We start from the raw sequence: 21,490 nt of genomic DNA on the forward strand, positions 1-21,490 counted from the left end.
TATTTAAATAATATACTAGCCTATTATTAATCATTTTTCCATTATTTTACATAGATTTGATGTTAAAGCTATTGGTCTGTAGTTTTCTGGGTTTGAATGATCTTTTCCTGGTTTAGCTATTGGTATTATAATTGATTCCTTCCAATTTAATGGTAATTGTCCCTCCTCCCAAATTTTATTTTATAATTGTACTAATACATCTTTAGATTTTTCACTCAGCCTTATTCTATACCAGATTTGATCTTTACCTGGTGCAGTGTTTTTTGTCGTCTTAAGTGCATTATTTAATTCCATTTTTGTAAACTTAACATTCAACAAATAGTTTCTTCATCGCTCTGTAATAAATCTTTATATATAATTTTTGTATGTTCTCTTCCTTTTCACTAATATTATTGGAACTATGAATTTTACTAAACGTTCTTGCCAATCCTCAATCCTCTCCTTGGGCTGCCACCTTATCGTGGTGGAGGGGTTTGAGTGTCGCAATGATCCTAGGAGCTATGCTGTCTGGGGCTTTATGCCCCTGGTAGGGTCACCCAAGGCAGACAGGTCCTAGGTGAGGAACCAGACAAAGCGCAGCCCGAAGACCCCTATGATGAATACAAACTTTGGACTTCATTTCCCCTCGCCCGGACGCGGGTCACCGGGGCCCCACTCTGGAGCCAGGCCTGGAGGTGGGGCACGATGGCGAGCGCCTGGTGGCCGGGCTTTTACCCACGGAGCCCGGCCGGGCTCAGCCCGAAGAGGAGACGTGGGTCCCCCTTCCGATGGGCTCACCACATGTCCGAGGGCCAAAGGGGTCGGGTGCATTGTGCTATGGGCGGCAGCCAAGGGAGGGGACCCTGGCGGTCTGATCCTCGGCTGCAGAAGCTGGCTCTTGGGACCTGGAACGTCACCTCTCTGGTGGGGAAGGAGCCGGAGCTAGTGTGCGAGGCTGAGAGGTTCCGGCTAGAAATAGTCGGCCTCACCTCGACACATGGCTCTGGTTCTGGAACCAGTCTCCTTGAGAGGGGCTGGACGTACTTCCACTCTGAAGTTGCCCACGGTGAGAGGCGCCGGGCTGGAGTGGGCATACTTGTTGCCCCCCATTTGGGCGCCTGTACGTTGGGGTTCACCCCGGTGAACGAGAGGGTAGCCTCCCTCCGCCTACGGGTGGGGGGACGGGTTCTGACTGTTGTTTGTGCTTACGGGCCGAACGGCAGTTCAGATTAACCACCCTTCTTGGAGTCCTTAGAGGGGGTACTGGAGAGTGCCCCTCCTGGGGATTCCCTTGTTCTACTGGGGGACTTTAACGCTCACGTGGGCAATGACAGTGAGACCTGGAGAGGCGTGGTTGGGAGGAACGGCCCCCCCGATCTGAACCCAAGTGGTGTTCTGTTGTTGGACTTCTGTGCTCGTCACGGATTGTCCATCACGAACACCATGTTCAGGCATAAGGGCGTCCATATGTGCACTTGGCACCAGGACGCCCTAGGCCGCAGTTCGATGATTGACTTTGTCATCGTCTCATTGGATTTGCGGCCGTATGTCTTGGACACTCGGGTGAAGATAGGTGCGGAGCTGTCCACTGACCACTACCTGGTGACGAGTTGGCTCCGGTGGTGGGGTAGGAAGCCAGTCAGACCTGGCAGGCCCAAACGTGTAGTGAGGGTCTGCTGGGAACGTCTGGCGGAGTCCCCTGTGAGACGGAGCTTCAACTCTCATCTCCGGCAGAACTTCGAACACGTTCCGGGGGAGGTGGGGGACATTGAGTCTGAGTGGACCATGTTCCGTACCTCCATTGCCGAGGCGGCTTATCGGAGCTGCGGCCGCAAGGTTGTTGGTGCCTGTCGCGGCGGCAACCCTCGAACCCGTTGGTGGACACCTTCGGTGAGGGATGCTGTCAAGCTGAAGAATGAGTCCTACCGGGCATTTTGGCCTGTGGGACTCCAGAAGCAGCTGATGGGTACCGGCGGGCTAAACGGCATGCGGCTCGGGTTGTCGCTGAGGCAAAAACTCGGGCGTGGGAGGAGTTTGGAGAGGCCATTCTGGTCCACCATCCGGTGTCTCAGGAGGGGGAAGCAGTGCAGCACCAACACTGTTTATAGTGGGGATGGTGCGGTGCTGACCTCAACTCGGGACGTTGTGGGTGGAATACTTCGAAGACCTCCTCAATCCCACCAACATGCCTTCTGTTGAGGAAGCTGAGCATGGGGACTCTGGGTTGGGCTCCCCAATCTCTGGGGACGAGGTCGCCGAGGTGGTCAAAAAGCTCCTCGGTGGCAGGGCCCCGGGGGTGGATGAGATCCGCCCGGAGTTCCTTAAGGCTCTGGATGTTGCGGTGTTGTGTTGGCTAACGCGACTCTGCAATATCGCATGGACATCGGGGGCAGTTCCCCTGGACTGGCAGACTGGGGTGGTGGTCCCCCTGTTTAAAAAGGGGGACCGGAGGGTGTGCTCCAATTACAGGGGGATCACACTCTTAAGCCTCCCTGGTAAGGTTTATTCAGGGGTCCTGGAGAGGAGGGTCCGTCGGATAGTCGAACCTCGGATTCAGGAAGAGCAGTGTGGTTTTCGTCCTGGTCGTGGAACACTGGACCAGCTCTACACCCTCAGCAGGGTCCTGGAGGGTGCATGGGAGTTAGCCCAACCAGTCTACATGTGTTTTGTGGACTTGGAGAAGGCGTTCGACCGTGTCCCTCGGGGGGCCCTGTGGGGGGTACTCCGGGAGTATGGGGTACTGGGCCCTTTAATACGGGCTGTCAGGTCCCTGTATGACCGGTGTCAGAGTCTGGTCCGCATTGCCGGCAGTAAGTCGAGCTCGTTTCCGGTGAGAGTTGGACTCCGCCAAGGCTGCCCTTTGTCACCGATTCTGTTCATTACTTTTATGGACAGAATTTCTAGGCGCAGCCGAGGTGTTGAGGGGATCCGTTTTGGTGGCCTTAGGTTCGCATCTCTGCTTTTTGCAGATGATGTGGTCCTGTTGGCTTCATCGGAACGTGATCTGCAGCTCTCACTGGAGCGGTTCGCAGCCGAGTGTGAAGCGGCCGGGATGAGGCTCAGTGCCTCCAAATCCGAGGCCATGGTCTTGAGCCGGATAAGGGTAGAGTGCCTTCTCCGGGTCAGGGGGGTCGTCCTGCCTCAAGTGGAGGAGTTTAAGTATCTGGGGATCTTGTTCACGAATGAGGGAAGAAGGGAGCGGGAGATCGACAGGCGGATTGGGGCAGCGTCTACTGTGAAGCGGGCGCTGTACCGGTCTGTCGTGGTGAAGAGAGAGCTGAGCCAAAAAGCGAAGCTCTCGATTTACCGGTCGATCTACGTTCCCACCCTCATCTATGGTCATGAGCTTTGGGTCATGACCGAAAGAACGAGATCACGGGTACAAGCGGCCGAAATGGGTTTCCTCCGCAGGGTGGCTGGGCTCTCCCTTAGAGATAGGGTGAGAAGCTCGGTCATCTGGGAGGGACTCAGAGTAGAGCCACTGCTCCTCCACGTCGAGAGGAGCCAGTTGAGGTGGCTCGGGCATCTGGTAAGGATGCCTCCTGGACGTCTCCCTGGTGAGGTGTTCCGGGCACGTCCCACCGGGAGGAGGCCTCGGGGAAGACCCAGGACACGCTGGAGGGATTACGTCTCTCGGCTGGCCTGGGAACGCCTTGGGATTCTCCCGGAGGAGCTGGAAGAAGTGGCTGGGGAGAGGGAAGTCTGGGCCTCCCTTCTGAAGCTGCTGCCCCCGCGACCCGACCCCGGATAAGCGGAAGAAAATGGATGGATGGATGGATGGTTCTCTCCAATATTTCAGCTTTGTCTTCATCTCTTATATTTGTATCATCTATTTTTAGTATAGGATATTCAAACTCTCTTTTTATACCATTCATTCTTTTGATTACTTTCCAAATTCTCAATTTTTATTTCTTTCCCTATCACATTACAAAAATTTCTCCAGTATTCTCTTTTTGCATTTTTTATAGTTCTCCTTAGCTTGTTTTCTTTTATAGTCAACTAAATTCTTATAAATTGGATTATATTTGAGTACATTAAATGCTTTATTTCTTAATTTTATTGCTTCTTTGCACTCATTTGTTCACCATGGCACCATTTTCTTATCATTCTTACTCCCTGGTTTCTTTATGGAAAGATCTGCTGCTTCCGTTATTATCTTACAAATGATTAAATTTGCATCATTTATATCCATATTTACAGCTACTTTTTCCAAGTTTAGTTGACTCAAATATCTAAATTTAATCCAGTCTGCCTTATTAAAATTTAACTTTTTCCCAAGCTTTATATTCTTATTATTTAAATTTAGTCCTACTCTTACTGTTATGGGGTAATCAGTGTCGCAACTACACATTATTCAGGTGGATGCGAAAACATAAATCGCATCCACCTGAATAATGTGGATGCGATCCACCCCAAACGACGATACGTGAAGGGTAAAACTCGCTATATTTACCTCGTTATGTGCGCGAGGTGAAGGAGCGTGAGGCGCTCTGAAGTGTTTGGGAAAACATCATCGGCGCGTCGCCCCCTCCAGACGGAGTTTTTGGCGCCCCCTCTGGTGCTGCGCCCCTATGCGTTGCATACGCTGCATACCCACTTTTTGCGCCACTGGGGGTAATGATCACTACCTATTGTAGATTTTTTTATCAATGAACCATTCACAAATACCAGCTAAAACATTCGAAACAATTGTTAAATCAATAACTGATTCCATCCCCGTTCTTATATTGATTCTTGTTCCCCTTCTATCATTAATACATACTAGATTTTTCATTTCCATTCATTCTTCTATAACTTGTCCATTATATCAATCGATAATGTTTTACATGGATTATAAAAATGTATTATTTTGAATTTACCTTCTTCCCATATCTCAATTACTACATATTCTAGCTCTTTCCCTTTTCCTAACACCTGATATTGTATTCCTTGTTTAATAAATATTCCACATCCTCCTCCACTTCCCTCTGGTCGATCTCTTCTTACACTATCATATCCTTTGATCACAAAATCTAATGTTGTTTTTAACCATGTTTCCTGTACACAAATAATTCCCGGTAGTTCTTCAAGCTTATCGATGTAACCTTTAAGTTCCTGTCCGTTAGCGATTAGACTTCTTGCGTTCCATTGTAATATTAACATGAACCGTTTTCACCTGATGGTCCTGGTCTCCCATCTTCCTCCAACTTTTTATTTATGTTCTCCCATGATCCCTCTTTAAAGCCCAAAAACTTTTCAGCTCCTCTCACTATTATTTTAATCTTCTCAGTTTTGTGTTTGGCTTGGTCAGTGCAGTTGATGACATAGGCTATGAATAATATTAATTTTTCCACTGGCATTGTGACATTATCTTCAGTCTGTACTTTGCTTTGCTGTGTAGTTTGAATCACTGTTTGTTCAATCTCTCTTTTCTGTTCCGTCACATTTTTAACTGCTTCTGCATAGCTTATGTTTTTAGTTGTTTTAATCTGTATGATTTCTTTTGCTCTCTTCCTTACTTCACATCCTCCAAACGTGACTATGATTCCCTCCACAGTTACATTTTTCTTGCGCTTCTTCTTTACATTCTTCTAACTTATGATCTTCTCCACATTTTGGACATCTCTGCTTCCCTTTACATACTGCTGCTATGTGTCCATACCTTTGGCATTTGAAGCACCTAAGTGGTGGAGGTACGTAGGGTCTGACCTGATAATTGAGGTATCATATTTTGATGTTTTTTGGTAACTCTTTTTCTTCAAACTCAATAAGGATTGATAAACTTCCAACTCTTTCTCCATTCACTGTTTTTGACAATCTTTTCAAGTTATTCACTTTTGCACCTGCAACACTTCTCTTCATCTAGACGGATCCCATAAATCACTCCTCTAATTTTTTTATTTTCTCCCATGATTTTTTTCTCCAGCACAGATCTTTTGCAAATATTATCCACACTTAAAGCCTTATTCTTTTGTTCTACATCTTTACATCCTACCAAAAGGTTTCCGTCTCTTAAAATCTTTACCATTTCAACATTTCCAATTTTCTTTTTAATTTCTCTTGATACCATGGGGCTGATTTTATCCTGTTCTTCCTCGTTCTTAAGTTTTAATATTACTTTAAATTCCTCCCTCACCGCTTTCCTCCTCACTATCCTTTCTTCTTCTGAGCTACTTCCTTCCAGTTCCCGTTTATTGCCTTGGCTATCACCAACTCCCTTTTCTTCACCTATTTTATTTCTTCCACGACCTCTCTCCCTCCCTCTTCCCACTGAAGTCCACCCTTCAAACTCTCCTTCTTTCTCATTTTCTACCTCCATTTCCATCCGAACCATTCACATACCATCCATCCATCCATTTTCTTGACACCCTTGTCCCTCAGTGGGGTCGGGAGGGGTGCTGGTGCCTATCTCCAGCTAACGTTCCGGGCGAGAGGCAGGGTACACCCTGGACAGGTCGCCAGTCTGTCGCAGGGCACCATTCACATACCAGTTTATGCCAAAACCACCTTTTCCACAAACGAAGTTTCTATTTTTTGTTTTTTCCGCGTTGCTCCAACACACAGCGCTCCAGGTTCCGCGTCTCACAGGTGCAACCAATCCATCTCAGAAGATGGTTGCAAACAAACCAGCAGCAAAATGGCTGGTTGGGACAAACCACTAATGTAAAAAGGGGACTGTACAACTCCTAGTAGAGACTTGTAGATGTTTTTGTGTCAACACATTATGCACAGTCAGTAATAATATTTACAGACAAGAAAATGTACATAAGAAAACCACAACCCAATGTTCTCAACATGTAGTGCGTAATTTGAAACATGATTAACCCCCACTTAGTAATAAAATGTTCTGACCCAGAGCTCAAGGATGGGGGGAGGGAAGAAGGGATGAGAGGGAGTAAAGAGGGGAAGGCTGGGAGGAGCAAGTGGGTGTGGGGAGCTGTGGGAGGGAGTAGGGGGAGATGAGAAGGTGATGAAGGGGTGCAACACACTGCACAGATTGCACACATGGAGGCCTCGGCCCAGGGGTGGGCAATCCTGGTCCTCGAGGGCCAGTGTCCTGCAACTCTTAGACGTCTCCCTGGTAGAACACACCTGGATCCAATAGCTGAATCACCTTCTCTGTTCAGGCAGGTTTTCCAGAGTCCTGCTAACGACCTTATTTGACTAAGGTGTGTTGAAGTAGAGACACATCTAAAAGTTGCAGGAGACTGGCCCTCAAGGCCTGTAGTTGCCCACCTCTGCCCCAGTCCCTGACGCAGCCGTCGCAGGTTTGATTCCCGGCCTTGGCAACCCTTGCTGCATGTCTTCCCCCTTCTCTCATTACCCCCTTCCTTGTCAATTAACTATCAAATAAAGGCCACTAGAGCCAAAAAAATCTTTAACAAAATAAAATGTGAAAATTTATAACCCTCACCTAAAATTAAAATTGTTTCACCCAGAGCCCAAGGAGGAGGGGAGGAGATTGAGGGGTAGATGGGCCCAGGAGAGGGGTGGGTGGTGGGGGAAAAGGAGTGTGAAAAACAGCTTGCATTGATTGAACATTTAGATCACGAGTTCTTCCCCAAACCTTGTCCTCAAGGCAAACTGACCTACGTGTTTTCATTTCAGCAAAACCCTGTTAATCAGACATCAATTAAAATCATGTGTGCCCAATTAGGGAAATGCCTAAAACTTGCAGGGCTTGAAGGACCAGTGCTGAAACACACTGGATTCACTTTGACTTCACTTCAAATAATTGAGTTCGATACCACATTTGGACAGATTCCCTGTTAAGCCACTGTGGCACTGTGGTAGAGCAGTTGTCTTGTGATTGGAAGGTTAATGGTTCAATTCCAGCTCCCTCCTGCCACATGTCAATGTGACCCCTGGGCAATAAACCCCAACTGATCTGTGCATTAAATAAATGTGTGAATGTGACTCTAGTGTAAAGTGCTTTCAGTGGGCAAAATGACTGGAAAAGTGCTATGTAAGTTTATTTACCATTTTTGAAGTAAACTAAATGATTTGAGTAAGACTGACTTAAATCTGTTATCTTAAACATACTTAATAAATTTGTTAAAAATAAATTAACAAATTGAGTTGGATGATTATAATATATTGAATTGGTTAAACTTAATAAATTAAGTTGGATAAATTTAATGAATTCAGTTGGATAAACTTAATTGAATTGCTTGTTACCTACAGAAGCAATTCAATTAAGTTGGTTCAACTATTTTCTTTTTAGAGTGTGTTTTATAGTTGATCCACCCAGTTGTTGACCTAAACCATACATGCAACCTTTGTGATAATTCAACATTGAATTAACATCTTTTGCCAACAAGCCAACAGCGAAGCAGCTGTGTGGTTGGGCCATCCCACTCATGTAAATGGTGGGGGTGGACCGCTCCACTCCTTGTAGTAAGTTGTAGATGTTTTTGTGTCAATATATCCCACGCAAACAAACAAAATGCATTTCAGTCATTAGATTTCAACGACAAAACAACATTGATTCAATGGCAGTTTCAACATTGGTTGGATGGTTGTTTGACGGTCCACCGTCATTTGTCGACTTCAACCAAAAATCAACCAGACCTCGGCATTTCAGTCATCAGATTTCAACCACAAAACAACATTGATTCAGTGACACAGTTTCAACGGTTTGATTGGATGGTTGTTTGATGATTGATCCACCATCATTTGTCTACTTCAACCAAAACTCCACGATTCTAACTGTTTTTCAACGTTGAAATAACATCGTGTGCTATTTGGGTATAAGCTTGTATTAAAGCAGAAAGTACGGCGGCCACCATAAAAAAGGCTTACAGTATCAATTATCATAAACTGATCAGTAGATTATTGCGAGCGAACGCAAAACCTTTTGCGAGGGGACGCAAAAGAAAAAAAAAATTCCCTATGTCCCCTGGAGGGCTCCGTAGCGTAGAAACCTGCGTTTTTGTTGACTTACTGTTATTTGTCAGACTTAAGAGACAAAAGTCGGAAAAAGATCGATTCTCTTCGCGTTTAAAATAACACAAAACAGCGTAAATAAACGAGGTCTCCACACAAGACCTCGTTTATTTATTTATTTATTTTATTTTATTTTGATAGCTGCCGATTAAACTAAAAGTTACAACACTGACATGATTATATAAGTAGTTTTTACCGAGAAATCGATCAGAAGCGCCGTGAAAATGGTCAGATCCGCCGGTGTGCAATGCGCGCTCCCGACACAGGGGGAACAGATTTTCACAGGGAAACAGAATTTTGCTCAAGACCTCTTCTGAATACTGAAAGTTGAATCGAGTTTACACCTATGTGATCGTCCTCTTATAAAGGTTGTTGAAATAGTCACGTGCAATACACGGGAACTATGAATCTCTTATTTTCTTCAGTAACCCATTAAATTAACGACGAAGTAACACAATTTATTTTCACTTTATAAAATGATGAAACACCATAAGTTCAACGTATAATTTTGGCGCAGACAACTTTATCATTTCCTGATCTGTGTGCGCAACAGCAAATGCAACAGCCTCGGTAGGAACAGGTACTACACCTGCATAGGCTACGTCACAGCTTTAGAATATAGGTAGCCGACTCTACAGTCCAGGTTTTTGCTGTAACCCTCTAGGCTGGTCGAACCATAGACATTAAAAATAATATTATGGGACTAGCCATGGACTACCTATACTAATTTAACACGAACACGCCATTACAAATGCAGAAGATGCGTAACTGAAAGAGAAACCAATCGTCGGAGTTTATATTTGTGAAGGTAAGTTTGGGTGTGTATGCGTGCGTGTGTGCGTGTGAAAGGATTCATTTCAAAATCCATCTACGTCATGGACTTTAGGGTTCACGGACTTTAGTAATCCAAAGTTTAGCTGGGAATAATTGATGTTTGCTGTTCCCAACACCAGTGACTCGTATTCAGCTGACAAAATAAACCGAAGTTATTTTACATGTAAATTCAACAAACGTACCTTCACAAATGTAAACACCGACGATTGGTTTCTCTTTCAGTTACACATCTTCTGCATTTGTAATGGCGTTTTAATGTTAAGTTAGTTTAGGGTGTCTATTTTTTCACTGACACTTTAAAGATCGTAAACAAAGGTCATAAAGACAGATGCTGTGGGTTAAAGTCTCTTTCAAACTGCTTTGTTAAGCAAAAATCTGTTTCCTTTTCTTCTGTGTGCTGTAACATGAGGAAGTATGTTTTCCTGACTCGGGGTCTGTGAGTTTTTGCATTAAGCGTTCAGTTTGGTGTCACACAACCAATCACAGTGTGACACACCAAAAATAAAGTTAACTTCCTTTTTATGAATGTCAATTTCCATGTCTAACAAGGTTGTTAGACATGGAAATAGATATGTGTTCACCGTGGTGCAGAAATTCACCTCCTGCACTAAGGTGAACACAAGTTGGATTTTATTTGGATTTAAAATAAACAGTATTTAATTGTAATAAATACCTTTCTCTCTGTGTTATCTTGAACTTGAGGAAAATGTAGTGATTGTTGTTAAGGGCACCACACCTTTATACTTTCACTTTCTTTTACAGGTTCAGGAATTTGGATTTGTTGAGCTCCAGAGGTTTACTGAAATCTGGTTCTTTGAGAATGATTTCAAGAAGAACAACTTGGGATGCGATGCCTGTGCTCCTGGTAAATTTATTTATGTTATAGCAATGGATCATTTAATACATTACATATTGTAAGATGTCTAAAAGTGTTCCCCAATATTTTTAAGTGACTCAGGTGAAACGTAATAAATTACATTTACTTATCTTACTGAGTAAATTCTTTGTGTATTTGTGCTCTTTAAAATAGTTTTTAAATTATGTACTTTAATTTTACTATATAAAATTATCTTTAAAAAATATTTTGTATTCACTGATATTTTTCAGAGGTGTTTTATGATCTGAAACATTTAGGTTTGACAGAAAAGAAAAAAAAAAAGGAATCTGCATGTCATCAAATTTGGATCTCTAGAACTAAATTGTATTGATTGTTGTTTTTCTGGATATAAATAGTCTTGTGATATTCCTTGAGATGAAATGTGAATTGGAACTTTATAGATAAACTGAGCCAAACTCAATAATTGCAACTGATGCTAAAATATGGTTGACCGCTATTAAGCTAGCCTAACATTATAACTGTTGATATAAATTAATGTGGTGGTGACATAATACTGAACTGCTAAAGTTAATCAAAACAAGGCAAATAAATAACTGATCTAAAAGGGATTTGAGCCTTTCTGCAGAAAATCTGGTTCTAATTCTTGGAAAAACCTCTTCACAGATGTTTCTGATGAGAGACTTCAGAGTCGATTCAATCACATGTCATCAAACTGAGTACAAGATGGGAGAAAAGTGCTGTGCTATGTGTCCTATTGGTATGTTCCAGTTAGTTATAAATGATGGTTTATTCTGATACAGAGTGTTACAGTTGCTTTTATTGCCTGAAGTTTGTTCATCATACAAAGGACCATCCTGCGTTTAAATTGAGAAACTTTTTATCTTCCAACAGGCAAAAGAGTCAAAGCAGACTGTACAGAATTTGAAAATACGTCCTGTTCATCCTGCACAGATGGGACTTTCATGGACCATCCAAACGGACTGAAGAGATGCACTCCATGTTCTACCTGTGACTCAGGTGCAGTTATGTTGAAACTTCAACTTTGTTTTTTTTAAACGTTTTGTTTTGTTTGATCACATTTTTTTTCACATCTGCTTCCTCAACGCCATAAATAGTTATATTGTAATATCTGCAGAGTGTGAAAAAATATTGATGATCTAAAACCTTTATCATTAATTAATTTTCAGAAAATAATTCCTCACTCATTCTATGTGGTTGATCCTTTTCATCTTGCTAATTTCAGTTAATGATGTAAATAAACAGAATCAGCTGGATGGATGTCATGAGTGGAAGAAGCATCACTATACACCTGACACAAATTTATTTACAATGCAGAAATATAATTTCCATAGAAACAGAGACTAATCTTAATGATGTTGGACTGCTATTATTTTGAACACAAACATAAATCATGAGAATGGTTCTGTATCTCTGCTGTTTTGTCTCACTTAAATATGTCTTGAGGTTCAACATGCTGATGTCAGTTTTCTCCATACATGTGTAATCTGCAGTGGTGGAGAAAGTACTCAAAAAATGTACTTAAGTAAAAGTACAAAAACACAGACAAAAATGTGCTCAAGTAAAAGTAAAACTACCACATTAGCATTTGTACTTAAGTACAAGTAAAAAAGTACTGGCTTTTAAAAATACTTAAATATTAAAAGTAAAAGTAGCCTACTTGCTGAATGCATTACCTAATCGCTAATATCATTAAGTGTACCGATCGTATTTAATTTTACGAAATGTGCCATTTTAATGAACAATGCCACAGATAAAGCATGTTTTTATTATGTTTACTCTCTTAGATATGTGATTCTATCCATCATAATTTCAGGGATGGAAACATCTTGTCTCCTGTCCAAACATAACATGAACTTCACTTTTTTTGCCACTAGTGGCATTTATTTTTAAAGAAATCCAACAGAAAGGGGATGGAAAGAAGGTGGGTGGGGAGGACAGGCAACCAAGGATCCAGTAGCAGAGTTGTAGTCAAAACCACCTACCTAAGACCAAGTCAAGACCAACACTCCGCGCTACGTGACACAAAAAAATTAACTTTTACTTATCAAAATTGCTTCTCAAATTGATCTGAAAGATCCACATTCCCATAAAAAACTAGATATTAAATACTTAGAGCTGAAATAAATGTAATTAGTAAAGATCAGTCCACAAGAATCGGATCGTTCCTGAATGTACCAGCGTTGTCCCATATTTGCAACACCTCAGTCAACACCTCCACACAATAATTCAGTGCATGAGTGACAATTTTTTTTCATCGCAGATGCAACATGTGTGTCTCAGTCAGTACAGCTAGTATCATGTCCACAGATCTTACCTTTCTTCAAGCTTTTTAAAGCGACGCTAAAAGTTGGACGAAGTCCCACCGTCTGTGAAAGCGAAGCGCTGCTGATTTTACATGTAGCCATATCAATTTATGCAGCGCTATTATATTACTGATGATTAGACTCGCCCAGAGGAAACCACTGCGCATGTCTGGAGCTTCGCGTGGAGTAAAGGTGGAGGCGCTGGGTGACAACAGACACTAAGTCACGTTATTGCTCGGATTTTACGGCGCCACCTTAAGTCCCTGAACTTCACATTTTAACGGAAAAAAAGAGCAACGCGACTTGGATGTAACGAGTAACGCGACAGTTTTGTAGAAATGTAGTGAAGTAGAAAGTACAGATACTTACTGTAAAATGTAGTGGAGTAAAAGTAGAAAGTATTTGTTATTAAATCTACTTAAGTAAAGTACAGATACACGAAAATTGTACTTAAGTACAGTAACGAAGTACTTGTACTTCCTTACTTCCCACCACTGGTAATCTGCATATGTTCACAGGAGCTGGTCTGAAGGTAAAGCGAGGATGTGAAATAACTGCTGACACAGTTTGTGAACCAATGGAGGGATTCTACTGTACAGACCTTAAATCAGGAGGCTGTGCTGCAGCACAGAAACACAGGAGCTGTGAACCAGGACAGTTCATCAGCAGGATGGGTTGGTCTGATTCTCTTCAACACATAAATGCTCAGATTTTTAGATAAATTCTGACTTTTGAACATTTGAAAAGAATAAACTACATGTTGGTCAGAACTGAAAATCAGATCAGAATCTTCTGACTAACTTTAAACTGATTTGTGTTTATCCAGGAACAGCCTCCACAGACACAGAATGCTCTGAATGCAGCAGTGGATCATTTTCTGATGGAACAATGTTGTCATGTCAGCTTCACACACAGTAAGATAGTCTCACACATACAGCATAAACACAGGATAATATTTTACCAAATAATTTACCTGAATGAATGTTTCTGTTATTTCAGGTGTGATAAAGAAACCCTTGAGCTGATAAAAGCAGGAACAGCTTCAACTGATGCTGAATGTGGAGGGAAAAGTTCCAACAACATAGGAGTTGTGATCGGTGTTCTGGTGTTTTTTTTAGTTGCAACAATTGGAGGTGGTGTTGGTTTCTGGATATATCACAAAAATACAAAACCAAGTGAGATGAATAAATGCAAATGAAAATATTAGCATTCTAAAAAGAATTACTGTTTTAATAATTGTAACATTTTGTTTTTAACAGACAGTTGTACAAACCAACAACAAGGGGTAAGTAGGTTTATAACTGAACTGTAATGTGAATATATAGTGATGTCAAAATTTATTTGACCAAATAATTTGTCTTTTCTACATAAAAGGGCAAAGCAGGAGAAGCAGAAGAGGAAGTCGCTTTCAATATGCCAGGTAAGAAGAACATTGTTCTTTACTTGAATAATATCGGACCGATGGTTTTTCTGGGCATTGTTCTGAAAAACAGAGTTTTGTCTCTAAGGAATGAAATCAAACTGATCTGATTCTGCTTGAGCTGCTGTTCTGGATGTTTCCATCAGTATTTAATTGATTTGGTGCCTTTTTTAAAATGTTCTATGTACAGTGCAAGAAACCCCAAGCTAAACACCTGGATGACAATGACTGATTACTGATACGGGATACTGAAAGAAGCAAGCTGGATGATGAGCCATTGTTTTTACAGTGATCAGAAAGAGCAGCTACAGTTCTACACTTTGCTTCTTCCAGAGAGTCTGGGCTCCTGGCTGTTGAGAAATGATTGATTTCTGGAGACGTGGACTCTGTTGAAGTTTTCAATTTTACTTAATCACTAACATTTGCGCCAGTTTGATGCTAAGAAGTTTACTAGAAATTATTCTACACTGTAAAAAAAAACATCCGCCACTGATAAGAGAGAAGTGCCAAGCTGAAGAAGGAGGCTGTTAATGTCAATTCAATTCTTGGAAGTGTGACCAACACAGACTGAACAGCTTTATTCACTTCCTCCGCTGCAAATTGCTAAAACGAGGGGCAGACTGCAATTCTAAAACAGCAAAAAAATCAGCATCGTTGTTCGTGTCTTCTCTTTCTGTTCTCTAATTGGTCCAGTTGAAATTCTACCAGAGACAATCAAAGTGAAGGGAAGAAAGCCCAGACTGTGCAGTAAGGGAGATTTAAATTGAGTGAAATTTCTGAAGTTTCTGTGACTTTAACCCAGAATGGAGATAGATGATGTACAACAAATTATGTCAAATACAACTCATTTTATGCAGTTTTATAAGAAACCTAAGTACTCTGAACCTCATCAGTGCTTTTATCTGCCAGTTTTGAGATCACATTAATCAACCTCTGAGGCAGCTGCATTTGTACTGAGATTATTTTACATACAGGTGGATTCTACTTACTAATTAGCAGTCATCAGGTAACTTTTGAAGGCAACTAATTGCACTCAGAGAAAAGGGGACTGAATATTTTTGCACTTTACTTTTGGTTTTGAACTTTTTAAAAAAAATCATGTATAATTTTCTTTCCACATTGTATGCCACTTTGTGTAGATCTTTCACATTAAATTCCAATAAAATATATTTTGTTTGTGGTTGTAAATGTGACAAAATATGGAAAGGTTCCAGGGATATGAATACTTTTGTAGGCCACTGCAATTAAAAAAAAAACTTCTGCAATGTTACGTTTTAAGAAAGGACTTCCTTCTCATAGCCATTTCTAATTATATTTATTGTAAATGTTAAAGAATTGTCTGTTTTTTAGCAAACAAAATTATGTAAATAATCGAAATGTATAATGCATATTACTTTGAAGATGAGTAAATATACGATTGATCAACAGATAGATAGATGGATAGATAGTGATTGCCTATTGACTAATGACAATCACTATAGGCCTCCAAACTTCATATGGCCTTCAGATTAGCTGAAGAACAGTGCGCAGAGAGCTTCGTGGAATGGGTTTCCATGGTCGAGCAGCTGAATCCAAACCATGCATCACCAAGTGCAAAGCAACTTGGAGTGATGAGTCTCTCTGACAATCTGGTGGACGAGTCTGGTTTTGGTGGTTGCCAGGAGAAAGGTATTTATTTGAATGTTTCAGCACACCAAGATATTTTTGACAATTCCATGTTCCCAACTTTGTTGGAACAGCTTGGAGCTGGGCCCTTCCTCTTCCAACATGACTGCACTAGTACACAAAATGAGGTCCATAAAGACATGGGTGGCAGAGTCTGGTGTGGATGAACTTGTCTGGCCTGCACAAAGTCCTCACCTTTGCACAGAACACCTTTGGAATGGATTAGAGCAAATACTGAGAGCCAGGCTTTTTTCTTCAACATCACAAATGCGTTTCAGGAAGAAAGTGCTTTTGTGCAAAAATCCCCATAAACACTCCTTAAACCTTGTGGACAGCCTTCCCAGAAGAGGTGAAGCTGTTCTAGATGCAAAGGGAGGACGAACTTCATATTTGAAATATGGATTAGGAATGGGATGTCACTTAAGCTCATATGAAAGTATGGTATTAAGGTATTAGTTAAACATGACAAAATAAATAACCAGTTATCAAATTTTTAAAGGAAACTGGATCATAAATATGAACTTCATTTAGGTAGGAAATAAAAAAATAATCAGAGCCACACTCCAGCACAGTAGATGGCGATAAAAACATCTAAATGTTGGATGTCACCCGCCATTAAACACAAGAAGAAGAAAAGGTGGAGGAACTGATTCAGTGGGAAAATGGCGGGTGGTTTGACAGAGAAGCAGTTTGCTTGCCGTGTTTATGACTCACTGCAGGTAAATAAAATTAATTTCCGTCAGCCCTTGTTGATCATTGTTTAATGTTATGATATTCTGTTAAACTGGCTTCTTCGCTGCTTTGTTCGTCTCTGAATACTTGCACAATAGTTTTTGACCATATCGTTATTTCCAATTCATTTATATGTGAATCATGTTTAACTGTGAGAGCAGATGAATGATAGTAGAAACTTGAAAAGTCGTTTAAAATCTGAAAATATTCTTAAAGTTTTAATGTTAGTTCAAGGATTCTACTCATTTTTGTCCTGAAAGACACGTTTTGTTGTTCAGTGACTTTTTTAAGTAGCACTTTAATTTTAACATTAGGCAGTAATCTGCCGTTCACAACCCCCCTTATAAAAAATTAATAGAACTATCGGGGAATGTAATAAATGTGTTTTGTCTCCAGAGAAGAGACTACTGTTCTTGTTTAATAAAAATACTGTATATGTAGATGATAGGCAAGAACATTTTTGGCTCTCATGGAAACACCACTAATGCAGATAATATAGCCCAGAAATATTCTGAACATAATTTACGAAGATAAATCTTTATAAATAATAAAAAGAAGCTAAATCTTAAGTAATCATAAATATTTCAACTAATATTAATCACAGGGTGGTTTATGCATGTTTCTATCCGCAATTTTCCATTATTATTCAATCCATTTAGAAGTGAAACTCACCATACACCCTCGTTAGTTGTATATAGAGAACTTATTTGTGAACATGTTTTGTTTTGGAGGCTTTGTCGTGTCCCTTGGTGCAGGACCTGTACCTGCAGGAGGAGGAGAGCATGCTGGAGCTGCTGTGCCGCCCCTCAGCACTCCGCACAGACATCCTGACATGGGTCTGCCGCAGGTACAAGCTCCTTACTCCGTCGTTGGAAAATTGATTGGCATTAACAAATGCACAGTGATCCCTCATCATACTTTCACTTTTCAGAATCAACCCCAAGTTTGGAACTTCTGAATCAATGTCTGCAGAGTCCAAGGATCCTGACGGCTTAGAGAAAAGTGTGTGGCCTTCAGATTGAAATTTACTCTATTAAAAAAAATGTTTCAGACTAATCTAAGCACTTTGTTGTTGCTGTTTATTATGTGGAAGCAGAAATAGCTGCGATGGGTCAGGAACTGATGCTGTGCAAAGCAGACGACCTGGATCTAATCAAGGTGAGTCGAGGTTTAATGAAGGTTAACATGTTGTGAGTTAAGTATGTCTCATGTACACGACTGCTGTTCTTCCAGGGTAAAACCAGCCCTCAGCGACAGCTTGGCTTCCTGGAGCAACTGTTGTCTCTTGTTTCTGGTTCTTCTGGCCACAGAACCGACGCGGAGGCGCTGCTGTGTGAGGTTTTTGCTGTAGAGAATCTGCGTCACCTCAGACAGATGCTCCAGCCGGCGCTGGATCCCTGGCCTGCTCACATTGAGTACGTCTGGAAGCCCAGGAGATTGCATTGAGTCATTGGTTAAACCAAGACAGATATCAGAATAAAAGTGATTTAACAAACTGCAGTTTATTCCAGTGACAGCAGCTCTTTTCCTTCCTCTGACTCCTGATCCCCACAGAGCTCTGTACGAAGTCCCAGAATCGGCTCCTAAGCCAGGAGAAGAGTTTCCAGATGTTTCTGACCTTCTGCTGTCCACTCAGACACAACTGGAGCAGCTGAAGTCCAAGGTAAGACAACCTGCAGGAGAACTCTGGGTGGATGAGAGAGAAAATGCACAGAAATGAAACTAAATCAGTTTTAGTTTAATAGACCGACTAGAGGGAGGATTGTGGAAATAAATCAGCAAGAAAGCTGCAATTGGTGCATCACTAAAAAAATGTAGTAGTTTGCTGCATCCTGACAGCTTAGTTTGTTTGAAGCATGAACTTTACTGTTCTCACCACATTTAGCAACGTCCATCTTAAAGTTCCAATCAGATTGTAATCTTTGGATCATAAGCTCTGATTTCCTTTGTTTTGTCAAATCTTGTGACACATTCATGTACAATTAATGTTTCTTGGTTTGAAGTATTAATGACTTATTACTGTAGCAAAGAAAGAGACGTTCCAGCATAGCTGTAAATATGAACTGGTTACAGTCTGCAGTAATAACCAGTTACAACTGTGTGGTTGTGCATGAATTCCTAAAACAACCTATGAGCAGCCAGCGGTCCTGACTTTCATCTCGGCCTGTTGTCGTTCTCAGTGTGACTTCCTGAACAGCGCTGAGGAGAACCCAGCTGCTCTCTCACCGAGCTCGCTGCGTTTGGCAGCAGGTGACCTCCAGCAACAGATGATGACCTTCAGTCATCTGTATGAAACAGACCTGAGGGTTTACTGCAGCAGAGAACCACCAAGCTTCAGCGCCGAGACCGACCTCTTCCACAGGGTGCAGCAGCAGCTGCTGGCCTGCAACACGGTACTAAACACTTCTTATCACTGCTTTAAACTGGGGCAGTATTATGATAAATCAGCTTTTTTTTAAAGCTTTACATCATATTTTAATGTTATTCCCTTATCAAAAACACACCCAGAGTGTTGATTTAATTCCTGCATGTTTGAGAAATCCTTTATTCTCCATGGCAACCATTCAGCTGAGCAAAATGCCTGGTCTTCGAGGTGCAACTCCTCCTCAGCTGCAGTTTCCAAGTTTCTGATCTTCTGCTTCACAGAGCAGCCCTGCACAACTCCCTCACTCAGTTCCTACAGACTAGCCAGCAACAATTAGCAAACACCTGGTGGAACCGCACATCTGCTGAGCTCATTGTACGAGCTACTTTTCAGTACAATGCTTGCAAAAAATGTTGTTAAAGGCTTTATAGAAGAGACATGTTGTGATGACGTCGTGAAGATGTAGTTTCAGGAAGCAGGAGTTTTTAAAGAGACAGAGGCCCAACTTCAAGATGTTAAATTATGAAGTCAGATTTCTTTGAAGTCAAATTTTTAAAAACAGAAGGTAACAGTTGTGCTATTAAATGTCTGTAAAACATATAATACTGCCCCTTTAAGTTAAACAGGAAAGACCCAACATTATAAGATCCATGAGGACAAACCAACCATAATCTGTTCTCATCTCTGTTATTATTATTCAGGAACTGGAAATGCAGAAGGAAATATGTGAAACTTCGGGGTGTGTGAGTGAGGAGGTGAAAGGTCTACAAACACAACCTCGCTACTGGAGCAGAGGAGAGAAACACACACTCTGTATGTCGACTGCTGTGTTGCATCAAACAGGCCAATAAAGATGAATGTGATTATTAATGGCTCCAGTTTGCTGCTCCTGGTTTAATATCCACCGTTGTGTTCCTCAGCGGATCAACTGGAGGAGATCGGCCAGCGGGTTGAGAACATCGCCTCACAGCACCACACCTGACCGTCATCACATCATCATCACAGCTCTGAGATGGAGCAGATCCTGAAACCCTGATCAGAATCAGCTGCTCAGTCTGAAGCTGTGCAGTGTGGGGAATATGACCATACTGGTGAAGATTTTAAAAAGTTGACATCATTATGAATTACGCGCTGCTTTTCACTGTCACCTCAATTCAACTTTTAGAGCTCACAATTTAACAAACATCCTGAGCCACTCTGCAACTTGTAAATAATTGTATATCACCATGTGAAAATAAATATTTGAAGTTTGAACTGTAACTCCTGTAGATTTATTTTGTTAAAATAATTGTGAACAACAAAAAAGATGTATAGTTTGAAAAACTGCTGCTTTGTCCAGCATTTTAAATGCTTCACTGTGAAACCACAGATTTTTAAAGATCAGTGATCAGCTAGAAAACTGCAATCGGTGCAATCCTGTCACATAATCTTTTCTCCGGAATGCAATCCTGGTATTAACCTTAAAGACATTCACATATCAACCAGAAAAAAATCAGAAGAATCTGAAGTCAATCCACGAAAAGAAAAATCCAAGTCATTCATGTTTGCCTGCTGCAATGAACACAACACAGTTTGTGATGCTTTTCTCTTTAATCTCGCTTCAAAGGTTTAACAGAATAGAATTAAACGTGTTTGTTGACAGGAAGAGTCTTCTGATAGACCGGAAGCGGACAGCAGTCCTTTAAAGATAACTTGAAGTTGTCCTTCAGCTGCATCCTCCTCTTCCTCGATCAGAAGCCTTTGCTGGCCAGCCAGTCCTTCAGCTCCTGCTCAAAGTGACCTTTCACCTTCAGAGTCATCGTCACCTCATTCACCTGCGTGGGTAACTCCTTCCCGGTCACCTGTCTCAGGTACTCCCTCACGTCATTCTCCAAAGCCCAGATGTCCCCCTCCACCTTCCGTACCAGCGTCAACCTGCGGTTCCCGTGGGTCAGGTCGCTGTAGACGGGGATGTTGTGCATGCGGGAGCGGCGGATCATGTAGGGCAGAGGCGGCGGAGACTCAGCTGGGGGGATCCAGCCCGACGGAGCGGCTCCGACGTGTTTAGGCGGATCGGGGATCCGTGTTGGCGGTATGAGTCGTTCCACGAACTTGTATTCTTCCGTGGACTCCGTTATAACGTCTCTTTTGTCCCGTGGAACGGCGGAGGAAGCCGCCCGGAGTCCGCCGGTGACGGCCGGAGTCCGGCGGCAGAGTCCTGGAGCTCCTCTCAGCGCCCTGAGGGTCAGCAGGCGAACCGCCATCTTGTACATGCTGCAGGAACTGATTGGACTAGTTTCATGGCTGTTGGAAACAAAACGGGTCAAATACCGCCACCTACTGGACTGGAGTCCTCTTTAGACCTCAGTAACATGTAGCTTTGTTTTGTTTCTTTTTAAAAAAAAATAAAAATAAAAAATCATCTTTTT

At 41.9% G+C, this 21,490-nt stretch overlaps 3 protein-coding genes across 4 annotated transcripts; 2 read left to right on the plus strand and 1 right to left on the minus strand.

Moving 5' to 3' along the window:
* Positions 1–9,599: 9,599 nt before the first annotated feature.
* Positions 9,600–15,651, plus strand: LOC103461335 (tumor necrosis factor receptor superfamily member 14-like). Its single transcript, XM_081608682.1, has 10 exons — positions 9,600–9,712; positions 10,501–10,603; positions 11,240–11,333; positions 11,468–11,593; positions 13,419–13,574; positions 13,727–13,814; positions 13,900–14,075; positions 14,160–14,185; positions 14,275–14,320; positions 14,511–15,651. The coding sequence occupies exons 2-10, from the start codon at positions 10,559–10,561 to the stop codon at positions 14,528–14,530; spliced, it is 777 nt and encodes a 258-aa protein (XP_081464808.1). The 5' UTR covers positions 9,600–9,712; positions 10,501–10,558; the 3' UTR covers positions 14,531–15,651.
* A 931-nt stretch (positions 15,652–16,582) lies between these two features.
* On the plus strand, positions 16,583–20,342 carry haus7 (HAUS augmin-like complex, subunit 7). 2 transcript variants are annotated; one of them, XM_008412894.3, is made up of 9 exons: positions 16,583–16,704; positions 17,449–17,564; positions 17,649–17,719; positions 17,811–17,875; positions 17,951–18,132; positions 18,272–18,380; positions 18,898–19,110; positions 19,784–19,895; positions 20,003–20,342. In XM_008412894.3, exons 1-9 carry the CDS (start codon positions 16,648–16,650, stop codon positions 20,062–20,064), a joined length of 987 nt encoding a protein of 328 aa, XP_008411116.2. In that variant the 5' UTR covers positions 16,583–16,647; the 3' UTR covers positions 20,065–20,342. The 2 variants fall into 2 exon arrangements, with proteins under 2 accessions (XP_008411116.2, XP_008411117.2); XM_008412895.2 differs by having other exon boundaries at positions 17,814–17,875.
* A 311-nt stretch (positions 20,343–20,653) lies between these two features.
* On the minus strand, positions 20,654–21,364 carry mrpl49 (mitochondrial ribosomal protein L49). Its single transcript, XM_008412893.3, has one exon. The coding sequence runs from the start codon at positions 21,332–21,334 to the stop codon at positions 20,813–20,815; it is 522 nt and encodes a 173-aa protein (XP_008411115.2). The 5' UTR covers positions 21,335–21,364; the 3' UTR covers positions 20,654–20,812.
* Between the last annotated feature and the right edge of the window lie 126 nt (positions 21,365–21,490).

This window comes from Poecilia reticulata, chromosome 7 (assembly GCF_904066995.2).
Source record: "Poecilia reticulata chromosome 7, P_reticulata-male-v2, whole genome shotgun sequence".
Taxonomy (NCBI): Eukaryota; Metazoa; Chordata; class Actinopteri; order Cyprinodontiformes; family Poeciliidae; genus Poecilia; species Poecilia reticulata.

What these genes read in the sequence shown, in the direction of transcription:
- LOC103461335 (XM_081608682.1), top strand. Translation starts at nt 10,559, where the DNA reads ATGATTTCAAGAAGAACAACTTGGGATGCGATGCCTGTGCTCCTG. An exon ending in ACAGTTCATCAGCAGGATGG is followed by an intron (nt 13,575 to 13,726) that starts GTTGGTCTGATT and finishes GTGTTTATCCAG; the next exon opens with GAACAGCCTCCACAGACACA. An exon ending in GTACAAACCAACAACAAGGG is followed by an intron (nt 14,186 to 14,274) that starts GTAAGTAGGTTT and finishes TCTACATAAAAG; the next exon opens with GGCAAAGCAGGAGAAGCAGA.
- haus7 (XM_008412894.3), top strand. Translation starts at nt 16,648, where the DNA reads ATGGCGGGTGGTTTGACAGAGAAGCAGTTTGCTTGCCGTGTTTATGAC. An exon ending in ACGACCTGGATCTAATCAAG is followed by an intron (nt 17,876 to 17,950) that starts GTGAGTCGAGGT and finishes CTGTTCTTCCAG; the next exon opens with GGTAAAACCAGCCCTCAGCG. An exon ending in AGCTGCTGGCCTGCAACACG is followed by an intron (nt 19,111 to 19,783) that starts GTACTAAACACT and finishes ATTATTATTCAG; the next exon opens with GAACTGGAAATGCAGAAGGA.
- mrpl49 (XM_008412893.3), bottom strand. Translation starts at nt 21,334, where the DNA reads ATGTACAAGATGGCGGTTCGCCTGCTGACCCTCAGGGCGCTGAGAGGA.